The sequence below is a fragment of the Sander lucioperca genome, chromosome 4 (genome assembly GCF_008315115.2).
Source record: "Sander lucioperca isolate FBNREF2018 chromosome 4, SLUC_FBN_1.2, whole genome shotgun sequence".
In the NCBI taxonomy this organism is placed as follows: domain Eukaryota; kingdom Metazoa; phylum Chordata; class Actinopteri; order Perciformes; family Percidae; genus Sander; species Sander lucioperca.
In genome coordinates, this window is record NC_050176.1 from 6,895,770 (window position 1) to 6,907,989 (window position 12,220).

The 12,220-nt window shown below is 41.5% G+C and overlaps 1 protein-coding gene across 7 annotated transcripts in view; it reads right to left on the minus strand.

Annotated features, from left to right (window-relative positions):
- LOC116042671 (septin-9-like) overlaps positions 1-12,220 on the minus strand; it is a 75,606-nt gene that overhangs the window by 25,204 nt on the left and 38,182 nt on the right. Inside the window, exon 1 of one of the 7 annotated variants that reach the window (XM_031288958.2) lies at positions 8,011-8,222. The exons of 5 other annotated variants lie outside the window; for them this stretch is intronic. In XM_031288958.2, coding sequence (XP_031144818.1) covers positions 8,011-8,062 — 52 coding nt within the window. In that variant the 5' untranslated portion in view covers positions 8,063-8,222. Of the gene's footprint in view, positions 1-4,804; positions 5,013-8,010; positions 8,223-12,220 lie in introns of those variants that run through there. One more of the 7 variants, XM_031288960.2, reaches the window with a different exon arrangement.

The following is a 12,220-nucleotide window of genomic DNA, read 5'->3' on the forward strand; positions in this document are numbered from 1 at the left end:
ACTGTACTAAAGTACTGTATGCGTTTCACAGAAAGAGCTCTTTTCAAAATGAATATGTCGTCAGCCACAAGGGTGTAACTTTGGATTGAGAAGTGGGGGGGACACAAAACTGGGGGTCCTCTGCCAGAAAAATGTTTTTGATTTGAATCCCATTTCCTGCATTTCTACATACATTTATAGGGACTATGGTGATACAGAATCCAGGAAGTAATTAAGATGACCATAATGACATTATGCCAGAAAGAATAGTACTAAACTATGTATAAGAAAAAGATGTCTTACTTTCTTTATTGCATAAAATAGTGGCCAATCACCGAGACTTTAATAATATCAAACTAATTTGAAAGTGTGGGGGGGGGGGGGGGGACGGGGGGGGACACACAAACAGGAGTTTCAAAAGTGTGGGTCCCCAGTCCCCTGTCCCCAGTGAAAATTATGCCCTAGGTCAGCCATACAAATAGACTTCTTATCTTCCAAAAATGATAGCTGGGAGACTACAACCAGCCTTTAGATACACATACAAATTGGGCCAAAAAAAAAAATCACTGAAGCAATCGGAATTTACATGTCATCTTCAATCAGCCCATATTCACTCGTAGAGGAACCTGGCTTCAAGTATTTGCTGCATGTACTCGAACCTCGTTACAACGTGCCATCCCGTCCACACACGAGGCAAACTAGTCCCTTCCATATACAACCAAACACGGACGTTGATGGAGCACGAGCTGTCAGCTGCACCCTCCGTTTCTCTACTGACTGATGGTTGGACTTCACGTGCTACGGAAAGCTATCTCACGGTGACTACTCGTTTTATTGACTAAGTGGGAACTGAAAGCGTCAGTTCTACAGACGCGGCCCCTGTATGAGCAGCACACAAGCACTCACCTAGCTGAGAAGCTACAGGAGGTCGTGGCAGAGTGGAAACTAGAAAGGTATGCCTGTCGCACTTAATAGCAAGAATACTTTCTTTTATCTTTTGTGGGGGAAGGTCTCGTCTAAATAGAATTTGTTTGTTTGTTATTATTCTATGTAATTTGCACTAAGAGATGCTGTATTTTCAGTTTTATAGCTGATTGTCTTTTTTTGTTTACAAGTTACATACGGAGTCTGTAGATGATGTGGGGTACTTATTGTTTACTGTTTACATATTACTTTACATACTTCAGGCTGTTGCAGCTAGCTCAGGGGAGAGACTGTATGACACTAGGTGGTACAGACTGAGACATGCACAATAAAAAAAAATTGCCTTCTGCATTTTTGTTTTGCTTTTCCCTCCATTGTACTGAACCGTGATGTATGAACCGAACTGTGATTTCTGTGTACCGTTCCACCCCTAGTTTACAGTAGGTAAGTGACAGAGTGGGGTCGACAGAAGGGAGCTAGGAGGATAGAGGAGGTTCTCACATATCTACATCCAAGAGGAAATCCCTCTTACTCAATCCTGTACTTTCAAACCAAAGGAACGCAGCAGTTAAAAAAATCTGACTTGTTTTTCCATCTTTACAACTCCCCGCCGTGTAAGGTGATGAGGTTCGGTGGGGTTGATGACAGCTACAGCCGACACAACAGACGTCGGCACTTCAGAAAAGATCTGAAGAATGTTACTGGCCCACATCATCTTTCAGCTTCGTCACTTGCGTCGGCCCACTGAGAATGCGACCCCTGGCCTAACGTGGAGCAAAGCAGATGGTGTTTGCTCGTTGTTGAAATCCAACTTTCTCCACACAGAAACTTCTGGTAGTGTAGATAATGACCTGTCTCAAAACACTTCAAAAAGCATTAAAGAGTGAGAGGAAATGGAGAGAAAGAGTTGTAGAGGGAGGGTCATTGAGGTGAAGGCCATGACCAGGGAGAGATGAGATGTAAGATAAATGCTACAATAACAGTGACAGGCTAAAAAACACAACTTGAGTGAGCACAGTTTGGATCGATAGCTGTAAGCAGAGACTGAGAAAATGAGAAAGCTATGTCCAACACAGCAGGGCAGTCATTGTGGTGTTGAGTTCAACTGGAAGAGCCAGCTGTTTCAGGGCAGCTCTCAGTATTGTAGGTTAACTGACCACAGGCTTAACTCACAAGCCCAAACATTTCTCAGAAACATGGATAGGGAACTAGTCCAGCCACAGACCCATCTACAGCTGCAGTAGGAGAACTGGTACAGAGTAAAGGACAAACACAGCCCATGGCACAGTAAATCACACAACCACCAAGTATGAAGTGGGAAAGGGGCCAGCTGATTTGAATATTTCAACAGTGGATGCTGTTCAGAGCTGACTTTTGCACTTGAAGTAGGGTCTTTTTACTTTGAGTCGCACCAGTAAATTGTCCATAAAATGTACCGCTAATTAGGTCTCTTGATTAGTTTTTGTTTAAATTGGAAATGACATTTTCCACTTCCTTCACAAACATGGGTAGGAATCCAACTGTGAAGCGAGACAGAGGATACAACAATGACTGGATTGTATTAGAGGGGTACTGCATGTGGTCTAAGATTTCTAAATTTCTTTGTATAATCCAAAGCATTATTTGCACAATTAAATCTGTAGCAAAAATTAAGAACTTTCATTTAATAAATTAACTAGTTTTGGAAATTGATTCTAATGCAGACACAATTCTGTTAATTCCTATTATCATCCCAGAATTAAAAAAAAATTGTGACAGTTGACCCACAATGCCTTGCTTGAGGCATAATACTGCCACAGCGCTGTAGATGACAACACCACAGACTGGCGTATACCTCCCTCCACCTCTCCAGTGTTTGCAGGCCCACAACCCGTCACCTCTAACAGGACATGACATGTCTCACTTCCTCCCTTCTGTGACATACATGTAGAACAGAAAACATCCTCCCACTGTGGGCAGTTAGAGTGATACACACAGTGCCAGATGTGTTTGTAGCAATGTTTTTCCTTTGACTAACTATTGGATTTTACAAAAAGACATTTTCTATTTCAACGTGCTTCTGAGGGAAAACAAAAAGAGTGACTTAAGAAGTACATTCTTCACTCGCTGATGGAACAGGAAAAGAAGACAAGACCACATGAGATTATATACATATGGATACACTTAGCTTGAGGACTATGGAGACATACTGTAATGTTGGAACAGACAAACAATTGGGTTGTTTACTGTAAAACATGTTCAAGACTTTTCTCTCAACTCTGCTGCCTTCAGGGCAAATACTTTAGTGGTAAACATGGGACAAAAGTGAACTGAACTGTAAAACATGATGGGAACAGCAGGTTGATTCTATACAGGGGTGGCTATCCCTTTGTAGAATCCAGTTAGAAATCTCTGCACCTGCAGCACAAAATATCTTTTTGACATTCAAAGTTTCTTCAAAATGATATATCTGACACGACAGGACTGATAATACAGCAAGTGTTAAATGACAGCTAGAAAAAACTTCTGTTCATGCCGCTGGTCCCAAACAATCCTAATCAAGTGTTTATCTGTGGTGATTGAATTACTTTATTATCAGCAAACTAATCTGATTACCAACATGCAAACAATGGCTGAGTGGCGTGGCGCCTATTGTGAAGCATATCATAATAATGCTTCATGTAAATCAGATATGAGCAGCTGCTGGCTGACTACTGGGAGAAAATAAATCCAAATGAATTTCTTAAAATTCAACAATGCTCTGTTGGATGCTGTTACAGTGACTTGAGGGAAGCTTTGAAGTGCGTTGTATTCATGGAGTCTCAATGTGTAAGGTCATATCCCTTTTCTTGTCAAATATGAAGATACAATGTGGCTGGTAGGTACAAAGCAAGGACATCTACATTACAACATATCTGATGTTACTTTAACTAAAACTTGACTGGGTTTTCTGGGTGCAGCATCCAACAGAGCAACTATTTAGCCACTGTACTGCAAACTGGGTAAAAAGTGTGACGCACTGAAAACATGGGCATGCGGCTTGATATTTCAAAGTTTTTTCTGGCCTCGAGGGCACAAAATTAAAGTTATGTGACTAACCACAACCTTCTTTGCTTCCCACCAAAAGCAACTGACAAGAGTTAGAGAGGAGCTGTTTTTACTATCCCCTGTGGAAGAGCAAAACTGAAACTGAAAAAAATGACCTGTTTGACTCTTTAACTCTCCTTGAACTTGGAAACAAACTCTCCAGAGAGCAGACACAAGGGATTGTCAAAACGAAATCACGTAGAAACAGCTTGGCTCCGTCAGTGCCTGGCTAATCCACTGCACTGGATCAAAGTCAGGCTGGAAACTCTGTCTGATGGGACACTGAGGGGGGGAAAACAGGACTAGAGAGAACAGGACCATAAAGAGTAATGGTGGGCTACCCTGATTGGTCAACATGCCGTCCCATTATGGCAGATTGATTATCCATGCATGCTCCAGAACTGAAGACACAATGGAAAGGGAGAAAGAAAAGAGAGTGTGGGGGGGGAGGAGGTGGGGGATGAGTGGTAGGGCTGACCCCCCCAAACTCTCCCCAATGGCTGAACAATGGGAAAGGATAGAGTGTAAAAAAATAAATAAAAGAAATGAGAAAGCACAAGGCCTCCACGCTAAATTAGGGTTTTTCTACAGATCTCCTGCCAAAAACACACTCCACCTCTTTGCCTCAAAACTTCATGCTCTACACAGCACACACGAGATACCTGGCTAACTAACTTTGACACCAACAACAGCCTCAGAGCACCAATCACCTCTCCCCCCTTCTGTTAGTCTCTTCTCCCCCCTTTTCCCCTTTTATCTCCATTCTCCAAAATCCCTCACAGCTCTTCTTGTAACACAGAAAAGCACACGGCAAACATAAAAATCGACAACTCACCCAACCCTTTCCTCTCCTTCTCTTCTCTCTCCTACACTCTCTTCCTCTCTCAATCACACGCTGCTCCAGCTGGTGAGGCTGCTGCTCCCCCTGGCCACGCCCACAGCTCAGTCACATGACCACCATCCCAAGTGGCTAGGGAGGCATTCAGCAGCCACACCCCTCATTCAGAGAAAGTGAATAGAGAACATTGTGGATATGGCAGGCTATCTCAAAACTAAACCCACTAGGGATAAAAGATGTGTGTGCAGTTTAATCAAAATGAAAGACAGTGGGAGAGTGTGTGTATGTCAAAATACAGGAACATTTATTTTCTGTGTGTGTGTGTGTGTGTGTGTGCCTGTGTGTTTGCCCAAGACAAGACGCAATTTCCTTCCCTGTGTGTCCGCATGCTCTCTCCCTCCCACTGCTTTGTTTCACAGAGGAGAGTTTAGGGTTATGTGTATGTGTGTGTGTGTGTGTGTGTGTGTTCTGAAAGCATATGGTCATCTCCCTCCTTCAATCCTCCAGGGCGCTCTCTCTCTCTCTTTCTCATTGACAAACACACACAGAAGTCTCCATCCCTCAACATTGTGGTTGACTCATGACTAAAGCCGTGACTAAAACAGAACATCTCTAAGTTTAGAAAAGAGACGAAAAACATCCTTAAGGGTATAGCTTGACATTTGTTTTCTTGCTGAGTTAATACTTAACTAATAACTTAACTTGGCTTAGCATAAAGACTGGAAGCAGTTTTAAAGTTTAAAAACCATCAAACTCTCACCAAATAATAACATAAGCATATCCAAGATGCCAAACTATTTCATTTAGAGAGAAGAGTTCCTGACTACAATCCAAGCACAGACGATTGTCATCGATGGTCTAACATGCTCTGTGCTGCTGTTGTGCTTTCTCTATTTTTATTTGGTTGCTACCACTTAGTTTGCAGGAATATGAAATACTCACAACAACTTCAGCGAATCAAGCTGCACTGAAGTCAATACTGGCTGCAAAGCAGATGAAAGTAGTTTCAAAACCCAAATCTTCTTTGGAAATATGTGTTGCTCAAGTGTGCTTCTTGTGTTCCAGTTGACACAACAGAGATTCGTATTCCTCACCGATATACATGCTGACTGCAAAACACTACTTCAGTTCATTCATGTTTTAAGATGTTGTCTAAGACTAGTTTAATGATTAAAGAAATATGCTGGCTATAAAATGGATTAGATCTTGACTGACTGGAGAGAGAGAGTAAATCATTTGTTCCTTTGTTGATATGGCTTAACTTTTTTCCATCAACATACAGACTCAAGGCATGTGAGAGTTTTTCATAACATTCAGCAGAAAATGCATCCTTCCTGTCAAAGCTGGAACTGAATCTCACTGTGGTTTTGTTGTGAATGTAAGTGCACGGAAGCATTAATGCATCTATGTGTTTGTATCAGGTAATCTAACCAGCCTCATAATATTTTATCAGCTAGTAGGGTTATCGATAGATTCACTGCAGAAATGCAATAGAGTCTAGCAATGGTCTTTTTCTCAGTAGATTATTTTTTTCTTGAGATCAGGATCCTAAATTTGTCATCTTCAGTGTGGAAACAAGACAAAAAGTAAATGTTTTTACTGTCCTGCAAGCCTGAAGAACAGCCTTTTCGGGGTTCTGAGTAAAAAAAAATTCAGACACATTCACGTTGCTTCTTTTCAGCAAAGTAAACATTTACCATATACTGTAGCTCTCACTACACAATAAACAATGTTGTCAGTGACCCAGCAGCGACTGGAGTTACAGTTTCCTCTTGTGGGAACCAAATATCAAAGGAGAGGTCTTCCTGAGAAGCTAAAAAGCAGCTTTGAGCAAAAGATTTATGGCAAATAAATTCTATTACAATCCGAGCTTGGTGATTAACTGTGTAAGGCAGGGAGCATGCAATATGTTTGCGAGATCATTAGTTTAATGCTGCTCTGCAAAGCTCAAGTTAAGGGATTCTAGTTGTGTTTCATATTTTCTTCGTTTGAAACACAACGGTCATTTCAGCTCAAAATACTCAAACATTTGGTAGCATCCAATCATGTGGGCTGGAGAGGTAACTGAACTAATATGCGGTAATGACTGGCATGCAGTGAGCCCCATTGGGGAGGCCCGGAGGTCAGTGCTAAATCAGGGCAGAGGACATATGGAGCTGATTAAAAGAGTCACCTCCATGACTCAGCTGACACGTCCTCCCTGAAAGGGGGGGAGCTGAAGGAAGGGCAGAAAGGAAGAAGAAGGAAGGCAAAGAGGAGGCAAAGAAAAATAGAGATGCAGGAGGATGTTGGAATAGTCAGGAGCAAGAGGGACAAGGGAAAGAGGAAGAACATCTGGCTTGGCCTGGATGTCTACAGGGAAGATAGCTGGCTTAGTTGGAGACTTCCTGTTGTGTTTTTTTAAATTATTTTTATTTTTTTGTTGCTGTGGTTGCTCTGCTTCCCTGTGGTGCAAATGGAGACAGCATGTGTGTGACGAGTGAGGATGGTTTATCTCAACACCCTGAAGTGGCCTCCAAGACTCCACCTCCCCGCCTCTGACTAAAATCACTGCACATACATTAACAGTACAGATGAATCTCTGTATATATCTTTAGCTACTTAACATGTTGACAGTAAAATACTTCACTCCCCAGCTTGCACATAGGCTACCTCAAGGTTACAATAACTCAGGCCTGTGTTTGCTTTTTCATTAGCTTTTCACAGTACTAACAGAGTAAAAAAGCAGTGCTGTTTGCATAATGACGACCGCAAAAAGGATAAAATGGACAGATTTCGTCTCTTTTAGGCCACCAAAAGCCACCAAAGCTTTCAGCTGGACTGCATAAGAATGAGCGCTCGAAAGATGGAGAGAACAAGTAGCCCTTACTGCTTTCAACTACCATGAAAGCAAGCAAAGTGACACTCAGGTAAAAACTCGAAACAAGGATTTTAAGTGGAAGTTGTGCCAGTGCCCAGCAAGCAAATTTGTTTCAACTAAAGAATGCGTTTTTCAATTAAATACAAACAAACAAAGGAGGGGAAATGTGTCAAGCAACATTTTTGGGATGTTTCTGTGCATCCAGTTCTTACATTCCCCATCTGAGAAGGATACATCATGCCTTGACTTGATTGGCCTTAATGGAAACCAGTTGTCCTTCCTGCCTCTGCTAAAACAGTTGAGCTCCCCCACAGACACAAAAGACAGCCAAACAGATACTCACAAAGGGTTTCCATCTCGTGGTTGTTATATGTCTCGCTGCAAGTAGAACTCATCTCTCCTGTCAGCCCTTTTCTTTTTCTTCCCTTTCTTGCTTCCAGTATTTAACAAGAAAACAACTCTGATAAGACAAAAAAAGCCTCTGAATATTTCCCAGCTGCTGCTGAATTCTTAACTATTCTGTAGATGAACAAAAGCTAATCTCACAAACTACGTTTTCCGATGCACAAACACTAACACGTACTCTCTATTTCCGTTGATGTTCTAGAGTCAAAGCCTTCTCTGATGAACAATAAACACAACGACTCCAAGGGATCGGCCTTCTGGGGAATCCCTGGCCCCTCGCTGCATCTGCATCTGCGGGGGCGAGGGACAGGGATGACTCAACTCCAAAAACGACAAGAAACAGGAAGGAGCTCTGTGATTAAACTCTTTGCGCGGCCGCTGCATGTCTTCCAGAAACATCTAGGCCAGTTATGATGCTAATTATCTATAATGGAAACGTTCCATGTGCAAAGGCAGGGAAGCAGACAGATCTGCTTTTAGAGATCATGAACTATCATCTTTTTGATTTGGTGTTACATTCAAAGTTAAAAGTTAAATTCCATCGAATATTGAATTTTAGTATGCCAGTCCTCCGAGACAACTCCCCCTTTCCCCCAGATCTTCAGTTGTAAGAATGCTTCCTCCATCTGCCTCCTCTTCTGCTGAGTGATGTTGATGTTTGCAGTCTGCTGTACAGCATCACAAAGCACTTTACGCCCTCAAGGCTGGAGGTGAAAGTTCGCCCAAATCTCCTCCAGGCTCCTCCTCCATTACTCAGCTAATCTTAAACATTAATCTGTGGGGTGAGAAAGGTCAGGGTGTTTAAGTGCAAAAGAGGTGATGAGGATTATTGCCAGAAAAGGTATGTATTACTGTCGCGCTAACTCGGTGGAGGTGTGGCTGTCTTCTTCCGTGTATCTGTCATTTTCTTTTTCCTCCTGCGTGCCGCCTCCCCTGCGCACGCTCTGCATGCCAGCCCGCACGTGACTGTGCGCGCTCTGGTGCCGGCTCAACCAGGTGAATTGAATTGGGGTGATTAGTAGCTAGCGCCCAGTTAAAACAGTGTTTCAAATACGCGCATCATTCATTTGACTGGAGTGCGACGGGCAAAGAGGTCAGCAGAGGCACAAACGCATTCACTGTGAGGAATTGGGACTTTCTGATTATGACAGGCTGTCGGTAAGCTCATGTGGACTCTTGTTTCATATAGATTTTCGTTTGGATCCTTTGTCTGTTTTGTATTTAATGTGGTAAATGTGTTAAATGTTAGAGGTAAAGTTTGAAAGAAATTATTACTGCATGGTTTAAAGAGGTGTTAAACTGATAAGATCAAATGTTTAGATTGGTATAGTTTATATGGAAAATCTAGTAAAATGCAGGGTAAAAAACCAAGCTGTTGCCTGTAGGGAAAAATGCATTTGACCTTTCCTGTGTTGAGAATATACCTGTTTATTTAAAATGCTTTTTGTGATTTCTTGTTTGTTTTTTTTCTCTTTTAAAGGTTTTTCACCTGTTACTTCGAATCCTGATCCTATTACATTGCTACTTCAACTGATCAAAATAAATATTCTTCTGAGTGAAATCCCAAGTCTGGTCCTTTTCAAGTGTAGGCACCTCACAGTTAAAATACACTTGACAATTACTTTCCTTCTGCATTAAACTATTATGTTAAACAGTAGATGTAGATTGACACTGTACTGCCTATGATCTAAGAGCTTCCCTGCTGAAATAGAGATGAGAGCTTGGATATAGTTTAATTTCACATCTACAGAGCTGACAGCCTGAAACAGAATAAATGGCCTCAAACTTCAGCATTACTTCATTACAGCCCAGTGGAACATGATGTTTTTACAATAATATGGTAACACATCTCCAGCTGGAGTGAACTTATTACATTTTTACTTATGTCACTTCAAAACATTTTAAGACCCATGCATTTGTAGTGTCAGGATTGTTTGTGGACAGTGGATTTTTATATGCCTCTTAAAGTCACAAAAATCTAGAAAAAAATGTTTGCTTTGAAGGCAGCTTTGCAAGATAAAATCTATCTGTTGTCTTTAGTTCCATCTGATAGAGAAAATCTCAGTCTGCGGTCAAGTTGCATTGTGGGTAATGTAGGTGCAATGCTAAATTGATGTACTGTACTCTTTTGAGCTGGCAAAGTTTTGCAACCAAAACAAATTGTTTATGGAATCTGCACATGCTATGAAATCCATCTTCATTTGGGAGCATGGAGCAACAACCCTGTAAAACATGTCTGATCTATTGCACTGGTCTATACAATCAAACTAACTGGTAATGATCAAAACAAAGACATAAATGAGACTAACTAAAAAGCTATGATCGCAGAGTAGGACACACTCAACTGTGTAATGAGTTGAAGTTGTAACATAAGGGACAAGACTGCACACTCTTATTTTTAATTTTACACACGCTCCCTTCAGACAGACTCACACCCACACACAAGAATCCCTCTGCTCCCTCATCTACTCTCATCTACTCATTTCAGCAGATGGCAGGACTGTGGCACAAACAGCCATCTGTCTGTCCCCACACATACACCAATTATTGTTTTTCCAGCATGTCCTCTATCAGCCAACAAGTAGGCCAAACATTAGCAGAGGATGTGGTGAAAAAACTCACCTCATATGAACCTTCATTAAAATAACTCTAAATGTTAATATAAACCGCTTGCCATCAAGAAAGACAGACCAACCAAATTCATATATTTCACTGAAAGACACTGTGAGCAGGTATGTTAAATTAAGTATTCAATAACGTTTTGAATCCTTCATTTCTCCAGGTCAGCTATGTTTGATTGATGACAGAGAAAAAACCCTACTATGGCTCATGCTGGCATGTTTTTTTTGTCTTTTTTTTTCTTCATTTTAAGGCTCTACAATACGCTGGCTTCATTTCTTCATTTCCATGGCCAAGATAAGGGACATGATTTTCCTATCAGTTTCTTGGACGAAGGAACTGCAGCGGAGTCTCATATCTAGATAAACAAGAGGAAGGATTTAACTGGAGAATGAAGATATTGTCAACCAAGACTAACCGTTATCTTAGTTTGCTTCATCAAACTCTGATGGCCCATATCCTACTATTTCTCTGTTATCTTATAGTGATGGAAAAGGTTGATAAAGGAGGTTTTGTGTGAGTGTGTGTGTATCCAAAGTTCGGCTGCTTTGTTAAACTCCCTGTGCAAGACAAAGTGTGATCATTCTGCCAAAAGTCAAATTCTCAGTGCGATGAGAGGAAGTGTGAACATGCATGTGCTTTTACATGTATAACGGTGAATGCGTTACAGTAATGTGTTGGATTCACAGCATTCAAGAATAAGTGAATAGAGAGGGGCCATTTACTGCAGTTGTGGGATTTGGCAAGATGACTAACAAGGACAAAGGTCTTTCTGCAGTGGTGGGAAACTTCTTTAACCCTTGACTTCCCCCAGATGCTCAATGTAAACTTCAACTTCCGAAAGCCTTATCTGGGGGAGAGGGGAGTTCTGTGTGTGTGTGTGTGTGTGTGTGTGTGTGTTTGTGTGTGTGTGTGTTTAAGTGTATTTATCTAGGGCTGAAGGGCTGATCCTTTCCCATTTCTCTCAGCTCCACCCTATTTCTCCTCCTCCAATGTAAAAAAGAGGAAAACCTTTCATGTCCAGTCTTTTTAGTGTCCACATTAAAGAGCTGCACGATAATGCTTTGAATGAGGATCTATCTTCGAGTGTTAAAAACATGAACGGAAAAAGGCTGACATCTGTGTGTTGGATACATTTCTTCAACAGTACGCCAGTGTGGTCCGAGCTTCTGACACTGGAGTAGTTTGAGTAAGCTTTACAGAGCTCAATCCTTTGAGAGAAAGAACAGAAGTACTAAACTAATTGAGAGTTTCCTTTAATTAAACTGGCTTTCAAAAAAGAGGGACTACAGCTTTATTTCACATGCAAGCCAGGTTCAGTGTCTAAACAGATTTCACCTGTCACACACTGCCTCCTGGTGGCTTGTTTAGGAAGCACACAGTGAACGTCACATTTAAGATAATGAGAAGTGACACTTGTCACTGTTATCGTGGGACATTTTTTGAACTGAAAAGGCATAGCAAGACGTAACAGTCTAGAGGCTCACAGACTTCAAATGAGTATAACTAAACACTAATTGGCAGCTTAG